A 19392-nucleotide genomic window follows, 5' to 3' on the forward strand; every position below is an offset into this window, starting at 1 on the left:
GTGTACGACACCCTTGAGCTGAGCGTGCATGTGTATGACACCCTTGAGCTGAGTGTGAATGTGTAGGACACCCTTGAGCTGAGCGTACATGTGTAGGACACCCTCGAGCTGAGCGTGCATGTGTAGGACACCCTTGAGCTGAACGTGCATGTGTACGACACCCTTGAGCTGAGCGTGTGGCCGGCTTTACTCCTCCTTGTTCCCGGCTTTACTCCTCCTTGTTCCCCTTCAGGATCTCAGATGATGTCAGACAGACCCCGGTGTTTTATATTATTTTTATTAACACACATTTACACACTAAATTGGTAATAGCTACAGTGTTTTCCTTTATCAGATAAAGAAAATAAATTAAAAAATTAAGGGGGTTGGAGGGCAGATAAAAGAAAACAAAAAAAAAGAGAATTTTTTTTCTTGAACGCCCTTTCGGTCCATGGTCATGATTTGCGATGGCTAATAAACGTCTATGGAGAAAGCAGCCTGGTCCGGAGCCGAGTGGCCTCACCATCATGACGGGCCCACGACGTCCGTTTCTTCCTCGGTTCTGTACCAGGAGCCCACAATGGTCGAACTCGGTGGTCTCCGCTCAGTCTATCATTGTGAGATGCAGCAAAGTCTTGTGTGGCCTCAGGGGTCCTGGCGCTTAGTCATTGGACGTGACATCGATGTCCTCCCCATTGGGCTGCTTGGTGGCCAGTCTCCATCTGTTGATGTGGTGAGAACCTTTCTTCTTCTGATCCGAGTCCGGACCCTCCTCCTCCAGCTTCTGCCTCTTGTACTTGGTTCTCCTGTTCTGGAACCAGACCTTCACCTGTCAAAAAGTGACAAGATGACAATTAATATTAGGAAGAAAAAAAAAATCCCCCTACCCCCCGCCCCCCCGAAATTCAAACCTAACAAAAATTGAATTATTTTGACATTTTATCTATTAAATAGGTTTGATTTCAAGAATTGCAGTGAGTCCGAGCCCCCTCAAGTGACTTTTTTTGGATTTAGGAATATCTTTGTGACTTTTTGAAATGAGAAAATTATTAATCATTAACCCCTTGTAGCATTCTTACAGAATTTCACTAGAATTCTGTGCTATTGTGATGACCTCCGTCTATTTTATTGATGGATGATAATGCATCTGGCTGCAGTATGAAGTGGACCAAGAAATAAGAATTGGGGGGGGGAACGGATTTTTCACATGTGTGAATGAAAAAAAAATAACATATATTTCAAACAGAATCTACTGGGTGAGAACTCAGCGTGATGGCAGTTATACACACTGACTAATTCCAAGATATTCAGTGTGAGCAGCAAACTCTCATTTGGCCACAATCCATGAGAATGTGAAAATGCAAACTGCATATTTAATACTCCAATTTTAACGTGCAAGAGTGCGAGATCGTCGTCAGTCAGACTTCTAGAGACGAGACGCGCCGAGGCCACCCGGGCAACAGGTCACATTGCAGAATGGAAGTCTATAGACAGGCAGCACTCCACCTGCAATCTACTCTCTGGGTCCAAATACTAGGCCAAAGTGTCTGAAGAAGGCGCCCAGCACTGTTCTTCTGATACTATCAGCAGATGTCACAGGTCTTCTATGTCCACCTGGCACCGAAAAGTGGGGGAAATGCCGAGTTCAGGGATATATCATCTCCTGGTCTCAGTCTGTAAACAAAGCCGATCAAATTCTAGCAGGAATCATAAAGTAAGCCTGTGAGTCCTGCTTCCTCCTCCCACTCAGAAAAGACCTGTGAGTCCTGCTTCCTCCTCCCACTCATAGAGAAAGCCTGTGAGTCCTGCTTCCTTCTCCCACTCATACAGAAATCCTGTGAGTCCTGCTTCCTTCTCCCACTCATACAGAAAGCCTGGGAGTCCTGCTTCCTCCTCCCACTCATAGAGAAAGCCTGTGAGTCGTGCTTTCTCCTCCCACTCATAGAGAAAGCCTGTGAGTCCTGCTTCCTTCTCCCACTCATACAGAAAGCCTGTGAGTCCTGCTTCCTTCTCCCACTCGTACAGAAAGCCTGGGAGTCCTGCTTCCTCCTCCCACTCATAGAAAAGACCTGTGAGTCCTGCTTCCTTCTCCCACTCGTACAGAAAGCCTGGGAGTCCTGCTTCCTCCTCCCACTTATAGAGAAAGCCTGAAAGTCCTGCTTCCTCCCCCCACTCATAGAGAAATCCTGTGAGTCGTGCTTCCTCCTCCCACTCATAGAAAAGACCTGGGAGTCCTGCTTCCTCCTCCCACTCATAGAAAAGACCTGGGAGTCCTGCTTCCTCCTCCCACTCATAGAGAAAGCATGTGAGTCCTGCTTCCTTCTCCCACTCATAGAGAAAGCCTGTGAGTTGTGCTTTCTCCTCCCACTCATAGAGAAAGCCTGTGAGTCCTGCTTCCTTCTCCCACTCATACAGAAAGCCTGTGAGTCCTGCTTCCTTCTCCCACTCATACAGAAAGCCTGGGAGTCCTGCTTCCTCCTCCCACTCATAGAAAAGACCTGTGAGTCCTGCTTCCTTCTCCCACTCATACAGAAAGCCTGGGAGTCCTGCTTCCTCCTCCCACTCATAGAAAAGACCTGTGAGTCCTGCTTCCTTCTCCCACTCATACAGAAAGCCTGGGAGTCCTGCTTCCTCCTTCCACTCATAGAGAAAGCCTGAGAGGCCTGCTTCCTCCTCCCACTCATAGAGAAATCCTGTGAGTCGTGCTTCCTCCTCCCACTCATAGAAAAGACCTGGGAGTCCTGCTTCCTCCTCCCACTCATAGAAAAGACCTGGGAGTCCTGCTTCCTCCTCCCACTCACAGAGAAAGCATGTGAGTCCTGCTTCCTTCTCCCACTCATAGAGAAAGCCTGTGAGTTGTGCTTACTCCTCCCACTCTTAAAGAAAGTCTTGGAGTCCTACTTCCTCCTCCCACTCTTAAAGAAAGTCTGTGAGTCATGCTTGCTCCTCCCACTCATAGAGAAAGCCTGTGAGTCCTGCTTCCTCCTCCCACTCATAGAGAAAGCCTGGGAGTCCTGCTTCCTCCTCCCACTCATAGAGAAAGCCTGGGAGTCATGCTTCCTTCTCCCACTCAGAGAAAGCCTGTGAGTTGTGCTTCCTTCTCCCACTCATAGAGAAAGCCTGGGAGTCGTGCTTTCTCCTCCCACTCAGAGAAAGCCAGTGAGTCCTGCTTCCTTCTCCCACTCATACAGAAAGCCTGTGAGTCCTGCTTCCTTCTCCCACTCATACAGAAAGCCTGGGAGTCCTGCTTCCTCCTCCCACTCATAGAAAAGACCTGTGAGTCCTGCTTCCTTCTCCCACTCATACAGAAAGCCTGGGAGTCCTGCTTCCTCCTCCCACTCATAGAAAAGACCTGTGAGTCCTGCTTCCTTCTCCCACTCATACAGAAAGCCTGGGAGTCCTGCTTTCTCCTACCACTCATAGAGAAAGCCTGAGAGTCCTGCTTCCTCCTCCCACTCATAGAGAAATCCTGTGAGTCGTGCTTCCTCCTCCCACTCATAGAAAAGACCTGGGAGTCCTGCTTCCTCCTCCCACTCATAGAAAAGACCTGGGAGTCCTGCTTCCTCCTCCCACTCATAGAAAAGACCTGGGAGTCCTGCTTCCTCCTCCCACTCATAGAGAAAGCCTGTGAGTTGTGCTTACTCCTCCCACTCTTAAAGAAAGCCTTGGAGTCCTACTTCCTCCTCCCACTCATAGAGAAAGCCTGGGAGTCATGCTTCCTTCTCCCACTCAGAGAAAGCCTGTGAGTTGTGCTTCCTTCTCCCACTCATAGAGAAAGCCTGGGAGTCCTGCTTCCTCCTCCCACTCATAGAGAAAGCCTGGGAGTCGTGCTTTCTCCTCCCACTCATAGAGAAAGCCAGTGAGTCCTGCTTCCTTCTCCCACTCATACAGAAAGCCTGTGAGTCCTGCTTCCTTCTCCCACTCATACAGAAAGCCTGGGAGTCCTGCTTCCTCCTCCCACTCATAGAAAAGACCTGTGAGTCCTGCTTCCTTCTCCCACTCATACAGAAAGCCTGGGAGTCCTGCTTCCTCCTACCACTCATAGAAAAGACCTGTGAGTCCTGCTTCCTTCTCCCACTCATACAGAAAGCCTGGGAGTCCTGCTTCCTCCTCCCACTCATAGAGAAAGCCTGAGAGTCCTGCTTCCTCCTCCCACTCATAGAGAAATCCTGTGAGTCGTGCTTCCTCCTTCCACTCATAGAAAAGACCTGGGAGTCCTGCTTCCTCCTCCCACTCATAGAAAAGACCTGGGAGTCCTGCTTCCTCCTCCCACTCATAGAGAAAGCATGTGAGTCCTGCTTCCTTCTCCCACTCATAGAGAAAGCCTGTGAGTTGTGCTTACTCCTCCCACTCATAGAGAAAGCCTGTGAGTCCTGCTTCCTCCTCCCACTCATAGAGAAAGCCTGGGAGTCCTGCTTCCTCCTCCCACTCATAGAGAAAGCCTGGGAGTCCTGCTTCCTCCTCCCACTCATAGAGAAAGCCTGTGAGTCGTGCTTCCTCCTCCCACTTATAGAAAAGACCTGTGAGTCCTGCATCCTTCTCCCACTCATACAGAAAGCCTGGGAGTCCTGCCTCCTCCTCCCACTCATAGAAAAGACCTGGGAGACCTGCTTCCTCCTCCCACTCATACAGAAAGCCTGGGAGTCCTGCTTCCTCCTCCCACTCATAGAGAAAGCCTGAGAGTCCTGCTTCCTCCTCCCACTCATAGAGAAATCCTGTGAGTCGTGCTTACTCCTCCCACTCTTAAAGAAAGCCTTGGAGTCCTACTTCCTCCTCCCACTCATAGAGAAAGCCTGTGAGTCCTGCTTCCTCCTCCCACTCATAGAGAAAGCCTGTGAGTCCTGCTTCCTTCTCCCACTCATACAGAAATCCTGTGAGTCCTGCTTCCTTCTCCCACTCATACAGAAAGCCTGGGAGTCCTGCTTCCTCCTCCCACTCATAGAGAAAGCCTGTGAGTCGTGCTTTCTCCTCCCACTCATAGAGAAAGCCTGTGAGTCCTGCTTCCTTCTCCCACTCATACAGAAAGCCTGTGAGTCCTGCTTCCTTCTCCCACTCGTACAGAAAGCCTGGGAGTCCTGCTTCCTCCTCCCACTCATAGAAAAGACCTGTGAGTCCTGCTTCCTTCTCCCACTCGTACAGAAAGCCTGGGAGTCCTGCTTCCTCCTCCCACTTATAGAGAAAGCCTGAAAGTCCTGCTTCCTCCCCCCACTCATAGAGAAATCCTGTGAGTCGTGCTTCCTCCTCCCACTCATAGAAAAGACCTGGGAGTCCTGCTTCCTCCTCCCACTCATAGAAAAGACCTGGGAGTCCTGCTTCCTCCTCCCACTCATAGAGAAAGCATGTGAGTCCTGCTTCCTTCTCCCACTCATAGAGAAAGCCTGTGAGTTGTGCTTTCTCCTCCCACTCATAGAGAAAGCCTGTGAGTCCTGCTTCCTTCTCCCACTCATACAGAAAGCCTGTGAGTCCTGCTTCCTTCTCCCACTCATACAGAAAGCCTGGGAGTCCTGCTTCCTCCTCCCACTCATAGAAAAGACCTGTGAGTCCTGCTTCCTTCTCCCACTCATACAGAAAGCCTGGGAGTCCTGCTTCCTCCTCCCACTCATAGAAAAGACCTGTGAGTCCTGCTTCCTTCTCCCACTCATACAGAAAGCCTGGGAGTCCTGCTTCCTCCTTCCACTCATAGAGAAAGCCTGAGAGGCCTGCTTCCTCCTCCCACTCATAGAGAAATCCTGTGAGTCGTGCTTCCTCCTCCCACTCATAGAAAAGACCTGGGAGTCCTGCTTCCTCCTCCCACTCATAGAAAAGACCTGGGAGTCCTGCTTCCTCCTCCCACTCACAGAGAAAGCATGTGAGTCCTGCTTCCTTCTCCCACTCATAGAGAAAGCCTGTGAGTTGTGCTTACTCCTCCCACTCTTAAAGAAAGTCTTGGAGTCCTACTTCCTCCTCCCACTCTTAAAGAAAGTCTGTGAGTCATGCTTGCTCCTCCCACTCATAGAGAAAGCCTGTGAGTCCTGCTTCCTCCTCCCACTCATAGAGAAAGCCTGGGAGTCCTGCTTCCTCCTCCCACTCAGAGAAAGCCTGGGAGTCATGCTTCCTTCTCCCACTCAGAGAAAGCCTGTGAGTTGTGCTTCCTTCTCCCACTCATAGAGAAAGCCTGGGAGTCGTGCTTTCTCCTCCCACTCAGAGAAAGCCAGTGAGTCCTGCTTCCTTCTCCCACTCATACAGAAAGCCTGTGAGTCCTGCTTCCTTCTCCCACTCATACAGAAAGCCTGGGAGTCCTGCTTCCTCCTCCCACTCATAGAAAAGACCTGTGAGTCCTGCTTCCTTCTCCCACTCATACAGAAAGCCTGGGAGTCCTGCTTCCTCCTCCCACTCATAGAAAAGACCTGTGAGTCCTGCTTCCTTCTCCCACTCATACAGAAAGCCTGGGAGTCCTGCTTTCTCCTACCACTCATAGAGAAAGCCTGAGAGTCCTGCTTCCTCCTCCCACTCATAGAGAAATCCTGTGAGTCGTGCTTCCTCCTCCCACTCATAGAAAAGACCTGGGAGTCCTGCTTCCTCCTCCCACTCATAGAAAAGACCTGGGAGTCCTGCTTCCTCCTCCCACTCATAGAAAAGACCTGGGAGTCCTGCTTCCTCCTCCCACTCATAGAGAAAGCCTGTGAGTTGTGCTTACTCCTCCCACTCTTAAAGAAAGCCTTGGAGTCCTACTTCCTCCTCCCACTCATAGAGAAAGCCTGGGAGTCATGCTTCCTTCTCCCACTCAGAGAAAGCCTGTGAGTTGTGCTTCCTTCTCCCACTCATAGAGAAAGCCTGGGAGTCCTGCTTCCTCCTCCCACTCATAGAGAAAGCCTGGGAGTCGTGCTTTCTCCTCCCACTCATAGAGAAAGCCAGTGAGTCCTGCTTCCTTCTCCCACTCATACAGAAAGCCTGTGAGTCCTGCTTCCTTCTCCCACTCATACAGAAAGCCTGGGAGTCCTGCTTCCTCCTCCCACTCATAGAAAAGACCTGTGAGTCCTGCTTCCTTCTCCCACTCATACAGAAAGCCTGGGAGTCCTGCTTCCTCCTACCACTCATAGAAAAGACCTGTGAGTCCTGCTTCCTTCTCCCACTCATACAGAAAGCCTGGGAGTCCTGCTTCCTCCTCCCACTCATAGAGAAAGCCTGAGAGTCCTGCTTCCTCCTCCCACTCATAGAGAAATCCTGTGAGTCGTGCTTCCTCCTTCCACTCATAGAAAAGACCTGGGAGTCCTGCTTCCTCCTCCCACTCATAGAAAAGACCTGGGAGTCCTGCTTCCTCCTCCCACTCATAGAGAAAGCATGTGAGTCCTGCTTCCTTCTCCCACTCATAGAGAAAGCCTGTGAGTTGTGCTTACTCCTCCCACTCTTAAAGAAAGTCTGTGAGTCATGCTTGCTCCTCCCACTCATAGAGAAAGCCTGTGAGTCCTGCTTCCTCCTCCCACTCATAGAGAAAGCCTGGGAGTCCTGCTTCCTCCTCCCACTCATAGAGAAAGCCTGAGAGTCCTGCTTCCTCCTCCCACTCATAGAGAAATCCTGTGAGTCGTGCTTACTCCTCCCACTCTTAAAGAAAGCCTTGGAGTCCTACTTCCTCCTCCCACTCATAGAGAAAGCCTGTGAGTCCTGCTTCCTCCTCCCACTCATAGAGAAAGCCTGGGAGTCCTGCTTCCTCCTCCCACTCATAGAGAAAGCCTGTGAGTCCTGCTCCCTCCTCCCACTCATAGAAAAAGCCTGTGAATCCTGCTTTCTTTGTCCACTCTTAGAGAACGTCTGTGAGTCCTGCTTTCTTTGCCCACTCATACAGAAAGCCTGTGAGCCCTGCTTCCTCCTTCCACTTATCAAGAAAGCCTGTGAGCCCTGCTTCCTCCTCCCACTTAATAAAAAATCCTGTGAATCCTGCTTCCTCCTCCCACTTGTTGAGAAAGTTGGTGAATCCTGCTTCCTCCTCCCACTCACAAAGAAAGCCTGTGAGTCCTACTACCTTATCTGATTCATTAAGAAAGCCTGTGAATCCTGCTTCCTCCTCCCACTCATAGAGAAAGCCTGTGAGCCCTGCTTCCCCTCCCATGCATAAATTAAGCCTGTGGGTCCTGTCTCACCCATCCACTCATAAAGAAGGCCTTTGTGTCCTTCTCCTCCCTCTCATAGAGAAAGCCATTGAGTCCTCCTCATGGCCACTCACAAAAAAGCTTTATGTGCATCAAATAAGAAATGTCAGTCATCACATATATGCAGGAAGAGTAGGACTCGCATGCGTTCACTGTGTGGGCAGGAGCAGGGGAAGCCCTAGTTGTATCCAGAGAGGAGACCCTGTTTCATTATAGACACGTGTGCACATTGTGTTGGGTCATTTTTACCTTAGAAGACGTAAAAATTGTGGACACAATGAAGACTTTAAAGATGTTTTGTGTCAGATGTCCAAAGATAAGGACTTTGGTCTTCACACCTCAACTAAATTAATATGGTAAATGCACATTTACATGGAGTATTGATCGGCTGAATGAACATTAACCAGAATGCTCTTTCCCAATCACTGAGCTAAAAAATGTTTTCTCTCTACAGCTTATCTCCCCGTTTCGACAATATTCCACCCTCATGAGGACTGAAGTATTGTTGTAGTGGGATATTCCCACTTGGGAAACCTATGATCAAATGTGGCCCCCGTGTGAATGGAGAGGGCAGTCATTCATCACCCTCTATTATATGTGATTTTCTGAAAAGGAAGCAGAGGAAGCGTTCACCTCAGTTATGGCTGTGCCATATAGTACACATTTCACCATTATACCTGGGGGACGATTCAGGGAGGACCTCTATTTATTTCTAGTCTCATATCTCAGGAGAGAAGATGGAATTTCTGCTCCCACAGAATTGTCCACAGTTCACAAGCCCACAGTACTACCAACCACACAGTCTAGTATTCTACCATACTACCAGCAACCTGGTCTACTATTCCATCATACTACCAGCAACCTGGTCTACTATTCCATCATACTACCAGCAACCTGGTCTACTATTCCACCATACTACCAGCAACCTGGTCTACTATTCCACAACACTACCAGCAACCTGGTCTACTATTCCACCATACTACCAGTAACCTGGTCTACTATTCCACCATACTACCAGCAACCTGGTCTACTATTCCACCATACTACCAGCAACCTGGTCTACTATTCCATCATACTACCAGCAACCTGGTCTACTATTCCACAACACTACCATCCACCTGGTCTACTATTCCATCATACTACCAGCAACCTGGTCTACTATTCCACAACACTACCAGCAACCTGGTCTACTATTCCACCATACTACCAGTAACCTGGTCTACTATTCCACCATACTACCAGCAACCTGGTCTACTATTCCACCATACTACCAGCCTCCTGGTCTACTATTCCACCATACTACCAGCAACCTGGTCTACTATTCCACCATACTACCAGCAACCTGGTCTACTATTCCACCATACTACCAGCAACCTGGTCTACTATTCCATCATACTACCAGCAACCTGGTCTACTATTCCATCATACTACCAGCAACCTGGTCTACTATTCCACAACACTACCATCCACCTGGTCTACTATTCCATCATACTACCAGCAACCTGGTCTACTATTCCACAACACTACCAGCAACCTGGTCTACTATTCCACCATACTACCAGTAACCTGGTCTACTATTCCACCATACTACCAGCAACCTGGTCTACTATTCCACCATACTACCAGCCACCTGGTCTACTATTCCATCATACTACCAGCAACCTGGTCTACTATTCCACCATACTACCAGCAACCTGGTCTACTATTCCATCATACTACCAGCAACCTGGTCTACTATTCCACAACACTACCATCCACCTGGTCTACTATTCCATCATACTACCAGCAACCTGGTCTACTATTCCACAACACTACCAGCAACCTGGTCTACTATTCCACCATACTACCAGTAACCTGGTCTACTATTCCACCATACTACCAGCAACCTGGTCTACTATTCCACCATACTACCAGCCTCCTGGTCTACTATTCCACCATACTACCAGCAACCTGGTCTACTATTCCACCATACTACCAGCAACCTGGTCTACTATTCCACCATACTACCAGCAACCTGGTCTACTATTCCATCATACTACCAGCAACCTGGTCTACTATTCCATCATACTACCAGCAACCTGGTCTACTATTCCACAACACTACCATCCACCTGGTCTACTATTCCATCATACTACCAGCAACCTGGTCTACTATTCCACAACACTACCAGCAACCTGGTCTACTATTCCACCATACTACCAGTAACCTGGTCTACTATTCCACCATACTACCAGCAACCTGGTCTACTATTCCACCATACTACCAGCCACCTGGTCTACTATTCCATCATACTACCAGCAACCTGGTCTACTATTCCACCATACAACCAGCAACCTGGTCTACTATTCCATCATACTACCAGCAACCTGGTCTACTATTCCATCATACTACCAGCAACCTGGTCTACTATTCCACCATACTACCAGCCTCCTGGTCTACTATTCCATCATACTACTAGCAACCTGGTCTACTATTCCATCATACTACCAGCAACCTGGTCTACTATTCCACCATACTACCAGCAACCTGGTCTACTATTCCACCATACTACCAGCCTCCTGGTCTACTATTCCACCATACTACCAGCAACCCGGTCTACTATTCCACCATACTACCAGCAACCTGGTCTACTATTCAACCATACTACCAGCCACCTGGTCTACTATTACACCATACTACCATCCACCTGGTCTACTATTCCACCATACTACCAGCCACCCGGTCTACTATTCCACCATACTACCAGCCACCTGGTCTACTATTCCACCATACTACCACCAACCTGGTCTACTATTCCACCATACTACCATCCACCTGGTCTACTATTCCACCATACTACCAGCCACCTGGTCTGCTATTCCACCATACTACCAGCAACCTGGTCTACTATTCCACCATACTACCAGCAACCTCGTCTGCTATTCCACCATACTACAAGTCACCTGGTCTACTATTCCCCCATACTACCAGCAACCTGGTCTACTATTCCCCCATACTACCACCCACCCAGTCTACTATTCAACTATATTACCAGCCACCTGGTCTGCTATTCCACCATACTACCAGCCACCCGGTCTACTATTCAACTATATTACCAGCCACCTGGTCTCCTATTCCACCATACTACCAGCCACCCCGGTCTACTATTCCACCATACTACCAGATACCCAGTCTATTATTCCACCATACTACCAACCATGTGGTCTACGATTCCACCATACCACCAGCACCTAGTCTATTATTCCACCATACTACCAACCATCCGCTCTACTATTCCACCATATTACCAGCCACACTGGTCTACTATTTCACCATTCCACCAGCCACCCGGTCTACTATTCCACCATACTGCTAGATGCCCAGTCCAGTATTCTACTATACTACCAGCCACCCGGTCAAGTATTCTGCCATACTACCAGATGCTCAATCTACTATTCCACCACACTACCAGCCACCCGGTTTACCATTCCACCATACTACCAGATACCCAGTCTATTATTCCATCATACTACCAACCATGCGGTCTACCATACCACCAGCACCTAGTCTGCTATTCCACCATACTACCAGCCTCCAGGTCTAGTATTCTGCCATACTACCAGACGCCTCGTCTAATATTCTGCCAACCGATCAAGTATTCTGCCATACTACCAGCTTCCCAGTCTACTTTCTACCATACTATCAAATGTCCGATCTAGTATTCCGCCATTGTATTAGATATCCAGTTTAGTTTTCTGCCATATTACCAGATGCCCAGTCTAGTATTCTGACATACTACCAGCCACCCTTTAGTACCTATCCTTCTTTCTGATACTTCTTCTCCCCAACATGTGCCAAGGAAGGATAGTTCAGAAACTCACATACTTCGTTCCTAGAAGGTTATATCTATCACAAGCTTTTAGTGGGGGACCCTACACTGATCCCCAGTACAGGACTCCGGAGTAAAGAGCAGTTGGCGCAGTCACATATTTGTTGGGTCTCCTCTTGGTCATATATACCATGGACCGAGCCCACCCACAAACGTACACAGACATCTCAGAGCCCCTGTACCCCGATCATACTGATTAGGCACTGACACAAACACTTAGTAAGAGAGGAAACCATCGTCAAAAAGCCAGACTGGGATCTACACAGCACAACAGTCATTGCCCTCCTGTGTTTTCTCAGGGCTGTGGGAAGCGCAACGCCTCAGCTAGTCTTCAAGCCCAGTAGGATGGCCACCTAGGGGTCTAGTAGTCAAGTATCTTTGCAGTTTAGAAGCCCGGCAGTCTGGCCACCACACAAATTGGAAGTTAGCAGTCAAGTAGCGAGGTGGCCTGGCTGTCCCATAGTCTACAACAATGGAAGACTTGTCACTGGCTGACTTTAGTAAGTCTCATGATATGTAATAGTATGGTGATCTACATATTAGTCTGATAGCCTTGCAGGTTAGAACCTTGTGTTTTAGAATATTGATAATTCAGCACTCTATTAATGTGGCACTTTAGTAATCCATCACTCTATTAATGTGGCACTTTAGTAATCCAGCGCTCTATTAATGTGGCACTTTAGTAATCCAGCGCTCTATTAATGTGGCACTTTAGTAATCCATCACTCTATTAATGTGGCACTTTAGTAATCCAGCGCTCTATTAATGTGGCACTTTAGTAATCCAGCACTCTATTAATGTGGCACTCTAGTAATCCGGCACTCTAGTAATCCAGCACTCTAGTAATCCAGCTTGCTATTAATGTGGCACTCTAGTAATCCAGCACCCTATTAATGTGGCACTCTAGTAATCCAGCACTCTATTAATGTGGCACTCTAGTAATCCAGCACTCTAGTAGGCACTCTAGTAATCCAGCACTCTAGTAATCCAGTACTCTAGTAATCCAGCTCTTTATTAGTGTGCCACTTTAGTAATCCAGCACTCTATTAATGTGGCACTTTAGTAATCCAGCACTCTATTAATGTGGCACTTTAGTAATCCATCACTCTATTAGTGTGGCACTTTAGTAATCCAGCGCTCTATTAATGTGGCACTTTAGTAATCCAGCACTCTATTAATGTGGCACTCTAGTAATCCAGCACTCTAGTAGGCACTCTAGTAATCCAGCTTGCTATTAATGTGGCACTCTAGTAATCCAGCACCCTATTAATGTGGCACTCTAGTAATCCAGCACTCTATTAATGTGGCACTCTAGTAATCCAGCACTCTAGTAGGCACTCTAGTAATCCAGCACTCTAGTAATCCAGTACTCTAGTAATCCAGCTCTTTATTAGTGTGCCACTTTAGTAATCCAGCACTCTATTAATGTGGCACTCCAGTAATCCGGCATTCTATTAATGTGGCACTCTAGTAATGAGTTGGCTTGTAGCCTAGAATTTTGCAGTCTTGGTATTTATGCTCTGGGCAGGTGGTAATGCATAAATCTGATCATTTAGTTTGATATTTCAGATTTGTAGACTAATATCTTGGTAGTTTAGGAGCCTGGTAAACTAGTTAGCCTAGTTAGTCATTAACTACAGGAAAGATATATATCTCTGTACCGTGTTAGCCAGTAGATAGAAAAATATTTAGAATTGAGAGTCCTCAGTGGTTGATACCTTTTAATGGCGAACTGAAAAGATGGTAACAAATTGCAGCTTTCGAGACTACTCGGGTCTCTTCATCAGGCAAAGACTAATACAACATCTGAACAATCACATATTTATACACAACACAGCAGAAAGATAATGCAATGGATAAGACAAGTGATGTGAAGCAGAACTATCATTATGGGAGAGTGATAAATAGCGGTGGCCATAAATAATAAATATTGGAACAGTTCATAGATAAGGAGTGTGAATGTTTTATTGTCCTGTGATTGGGGTCTGGTTCTGTGTTGTGAAGCCCCCACAAGGTCTGAGGAGCAAATTCCTTAATTGATGTAGAAAGACATAAATCCATGTGACACTCCTTTGACACTCTCAGTGCAGGAATTAATGTGTCGCATGGATTTATGCCTTTCTACATCAATTAAGGAATTTGCTACTCAGACCTTGTGGGGGCATCACAACACAGAACCAGACCCCAATCAGAGGACAATAAAACATTCACACTCCTTATCTATGAACTGTTACAATATTTATGGCCACAACTGTTTATCACTCTCCCATAATGATAGCTCTGCTTCACCTCACTTGTCTTATCCATTGCATTATCTTTCTGCTGAGTTGTGTATAAATATGTGATTCTTCAGAATTTCTATTAGTCAATGCCCGATGAAGAGGCCTGAGTAGTCTCAAAACGCTGCAATTTGTTACCATCTTTTCAGTTAGCCATTAAAAGGTATCAACCACTGAGGACTCTCAATTCTAAATATTTTTCTAGTCATTAACTAGTCATTTACGTTAGTAGACTATTAGCCCAGATGCTTGCCAGACTGTAAGCTTTCCAACACATTAGCCTGATATCTTCATAGCTTTATAGGTCAGTTTTCTGAGAGTTTATTATTTTTTTAGTATTTTGGCATGGGAGCCCTTTATCATGATATCCTAGTAGCTCTTTATCAAATAGCCTGGTAGATCTTTCGCTTTTGTGCCCTGGTAGCCGTTTATCATGACACTCTAGTAACCTGGTAGTCATGTAGCCTTGTAGCCCTTTATCATAGTATCCTAGTAGCCTGTTAGTCATGTAGCCCTTTATCATGGTATCCTAATAGTCTGGTAGTCATGTAGCCTTGTAGCCCTTTATCATAGTATCCTAGTAGCCTGATAGTCACGTGGCCTTGTAGCCCTTTATCATAGTATCCTAGTAGCCTGTTAGTCATGTAGCCCTTTATCATGGTATCCTAATAGTCTGGTAGTCATGTAGCCTTGTAGCCCTTTATCATAGTATCCTAGTAGCCTGTTAGTCATGTAGCCCTTTATCATGGTATCCTAATAGTCTGGTAGTCATGTAGCCTGGTAGCCCTTTATCATAATATCCTAATAGCCATGTAGGCTTGTAGCCCTTTATCATGGTATCCTAATAGCCTGGTAGTCACGTATCGTTGTAGCGCTTTATCATAGTATTCTAGTAGCCTAGTAGTCATGTAGCCTTTTGTCATTCTATCCTAGTAACCTGGTAATCATGTAGCCTTTTAGCTCTTTATCATAGTATCCTAGTTGCCTGGTAGCCATGTAGGCTTGCAGCCCTTTATCATGGTATTCTAATAGCCTGGTAGTCATGGTGCCATTTATCAAAGTATCAAAGTAGCCTTATAGTCAAGTTGCCTTGTAGCCCTATATCATTATATCCTAGTAGCCTGGTAATCATGTAGCCTTGAATCACAGTATCCTAGTAACCTGGTAGTCATGGTATCCTAGTAGCCTTTTATCATGGTATCCTAGTAGCCTGGTAGTCATGTAGCCCGGTAGTCCATTATCTTGTAGCCTGAAAATCCTTTAGCGTTGTTGCCTGGTCGCCTTGTGGTGGTTTCTGGTTTTATTAGCCGGGCTGCCTGCTCATCTGCTCTCATACTATTCTAGGTGAATAATCTCCTGGATGGCGTTCTCCGCTTCTTCCACCTTGGGCATTTCGTATTCTGTCTGTAATTCTAATTTATACAGACATCGTCCCTGGAAGGCAAAGATCCCGAAAACTCTCACTGCTGCTTCATTTCCATATCCATTACTGCCTCCACCAATCAGAGGCCGCCTCCCACCACTAATATTCTCACCCCTCCTCTCCGTATGCAAATTTTTTTTTGCGCTCAAACTGGCGGACAAAATAATGCTTTTTTTTTCTTTTTTTTTTATATTCCTGGCATAAGAAATCACTGTGGGGTGGTGGAGGAGAGAACAAAGATTTATGGGTGCCTCGCAACATATGGTGAAGTTATCGGCACATATATTACTCGTAGGTGGTGAACTCCACGCCGTGGCTTGGATTTACATGCACTGTAAGAACCAGGAGAGCATTGAGCCGTGGACCGTACGCTTCCCATCAATGCACAGTATATTTGTAGAAGTCATTACAGGACAAGAAATAAAAACATGCAACCAATGCTACCCGTAGGAGATGCCGCCCATGCTACATTTCTCCCGCGTACCTCCTACTGTTCTCCTCCAGCCAAGCAGCCGAGATATTGGCCCCTTCAAAAAAAGTGGTGATACTGCTCTACATCTGGTGGAGTTGCCCTCCTGAAAATTTCCTGACCATGTCATCCCATACCATTCACCATTGTCCACCACCTACCAAGGTTCACCTACTCAGTCTCTGAACCCTTCTTGTATATGTTCCGATTCCCATAGTGCCCTCTGTGGGTGCGATCTGGTGGTTACGTGTAGTCGTATGGCACCTACCTGGGTTTCTGATAAACTGAGGCTGCTTGCCAACTGTTTCCTCTCTGCCCCCACCACATAATGGTTCTTCTCGAAGGCCCTCTCCAGCCGGAGCAACTGCGAAGGTGAGAACGCTGTTCTGATACGCTTGGGCTTCCTGGCAAAGGGTCCGTGAAGGAGTAAACTCTCCTGGGAGACATCGCTGCCTGGAATAAGAAGACACAAGACGAGAGTGAGAATGTTGCCTGATCCCGGCAGGAGAATGTCCTACCGTAGTGCCACTCATGAATAATGAACACAACTATGATCTTCACATGACGGTGATATCACAACCTTCCATAATCTTGGGATGATGCAAAATCCCCACCGTTTGTAGGAAAAATGTAAAAATAAATAATAATAACTTTGAATAACTAAATGCCGACAACCTAAAATACCTGAGATGTGGTAAAACTTTAAAATGATGTCAGATTATTTCGCAGTCCCTCACAAATTGTGGAGAAGATGGTGTCATCAATCCCAAAATCCATTTGTCATCATTCTGAATAATTACACAGACGGTGTCAGAAGATATGGCACAAAATCTCCTGATCCTTCAGATGATTCAAAAGTCTTCAAAAGTGTGCAAAAATAGGAAAAAAAGCCAAGAGGATTCTAAATGGCGACGACATAAAATACATAACGTTGTGTCCTGTTCTGTTACCGTCCTTCACTAGTGATGAGCGAGCAACGATCGAGCGCTCGGTATTAGAATCCAGCAGGTCGGAGACTCCGACGGGAGTAACGAGTATAATGGAAGTCAACGGGAAACTCGAGCATTTCTCCGGAAGACCCTAAGAGGAGATCTGGGGTGGGCAGGAAAACCACAGAAATGGATGGAAACAGCGCTGAAATGTCATGGGAACAACATGGAGAAGACTCCCAGGTCGCTGCTGATGACAATGTTGTCAGAGTAGGACACCACATTTACGGCCTGACAATAAAACATACAAAACCGAGGATAAAATAGATTGTACTGGAAAAGATGTTAGAAAACATTCTCCCCTATATAATGACTTGTACATAAGGCAAAACTAAAAAGAAAAAATAAAAGCCCCCCTTAATAGCCGTCCATCTCTCACCGTATTTCCCCGTCCCCTATGACTACAGTAGATGACATAATAGAAGGGGAAATAATAATACTACAACCCCCGGTAAATGTAATTATAGCACTCTGCCTTATCTGAGCTGTGGTGTGTGTGACATGGTCAGACACATCCGTGTCATTTATGTAGGACGGACTCTGAGACTCACAAAGCCTATGTGGACAATGCAAGAACTGCCAAAAATTAGAAGGAAAAGGGACCAGTTACACCCTGTATTAGACATAAAGGAGGGATCATACATATTCTAGTTACAATTGTTAGGTAGTGGGACTCGCCTACGTAATAAGTGCAAGGGCTGCCTAAACCTAGACGGAGGAACTGATATACACCCTGGAAGATGAATAGTGGAGGCCTCAGAAAACATTTTTTCCTATTTTTAAGGAGTGGGACTTCTAGACTGGTAACGCCTATGCACCAAGTGCAAGGGCTGAAAAGCATTTACCCCTGGGGGTGTATATATATATATATATATGTAAGAGAATTGTAGAGGTAGGCCTTATACACATCCTGCAAAAATTATGAAGGAGGGCATCATCCTCACCCTCGAAAAACGATGAGCGAGCATCACCTGATGACCCTCTAAAAATTATAAGCAAGGGCTGTCTGTTTACCCTTTAAAAATGATAAGCGAGGGCACCTGTTTACCCTCTAAAAATTATAAGCAAAGGCCACCTATCTATCCCCTAAAAATGATAAGCGAGGGCACCTGTTTACCCTCTAAAAATTATAAGGAAAGGCCACCTATCTATCCCCTAAAAATGATAAGCGAGGGCCGCCTGATGACCCTCTAAAAATTATAAGGAAAGGCCACTTATCTATCTCCTAAAAATGATAAGCGAGGGCACCTGTTTACCCTCTAAAAATTATAAGGAAAGGCCACCTATCTATCCCCTAAAAATGATAAGCGAGGGCCGCCTGATGAACCTCTAAATATTATAAGTGAGGGGCGCACGATGACCCCATAAAATTATGAGCAAGGGCTGTCTGTTTACCCTTTAAAAATGATAAGTGAGGGCACCTGTTTACCCTCTAAAAATTATAAGCAAAGGCCACCTAGCTATCTCCTAAAAATGATAAGCGAGGGCTGCCTGATGACCCTCTAAATATTATAAGTGAGGGGTGCATGATGACCCCATAAAAATTATAATCGAGGGCCGTCTGTTTACCCTCTAAATAATATAAGTGAGGGCCGCGTGATGGCAGTCTAAAAATTATAATTGAGGGCCGCATGGTGATCCTCTAAAAATGACAAGCGAGGGATAAAAATTACAAGCGAGGGCCATCTGCTTACCCTCTAAAAATTATAAGTGAGTGCCGCATGATGACCCTCTAGAACTTTGGACCGAGGGACAAGGAAAAGAATAAACCATAAAGCATGTACTCTTTTTAGGATGGGAAGGGGTGATTAGGAATACACCAGGAAAAAAAAGGAACATTTGATTTGACTGTACTGTATGTTCCGCTGCTGTCATCTGGTGAGGTTGAGAAGTCTGGGCCTCTGCGTGCACCATCAGCAGGATGTCCACTTCCCCGTCCCTTACCGCACATCCTGCGCATTTTAAATAACGTAAATATATTTATAAGACCCAACATGGCTACAGCATACCCGTATATCGCATGTATTCCAGCATGTTTATTGACTGTCTAACAGGCATGAAACATGCGGGGCCGGGACTCGAGCATGCTGTACCATGCTGTACCGATACTCCTGAGCACCCCGAGGCTGGAGCAAGTATGGAGCAGCTGCGAGCACACGTGCTCATCACTATCCTTCACACATCGTGGAAATGATGTCATAAGTCACAAGATCCTTCCTGTGATGTCATAGCAGAGATACGATGATACAATAATCCTCA

At 46.5% G+C, this 19392-nt stretch overlaps 1 protein-coding gene across 1 annotated transcript in view; it reads right to left on the reverse strand.

Annotated features, from left to right (window-relative positions):
• Window positions 1-261: 261 nt before the first annotated feature.
• EMX1 (empty spiracles homeobox 1) overlaps window positions 262-19392 on the reverse strand; it is an 86618-nt gene continuing 67487 nt past the window's right edge. Inside the window, 2 exon segments of the mRNA XM_069745835.1 lie at window positions 262-808; window positions 16413-16597. Of these exon segments, the coding sequence (XP_069601936.1) occupies window positions 641-808; window positions 16413-16597 (353 nt within the window). The 3' untranslated portion in view covers window positions 262-640.

The sequence above is a fragment of the Ranitomeya imitator genome, chromosome 1, assembly GCF_032444005.1.
Source record: "Ranitomeya imitator isolate aRanImi1 chromosome 1, aRanImi1.pri, whole genome shotgun sequence".
Classification (NCBI taxonomy): Eukaryota; Metazoa; Chordata; class Amphibia; order Anura; family Dendrobatidae; genus Ranitomeya; species Ranitomeya imitator.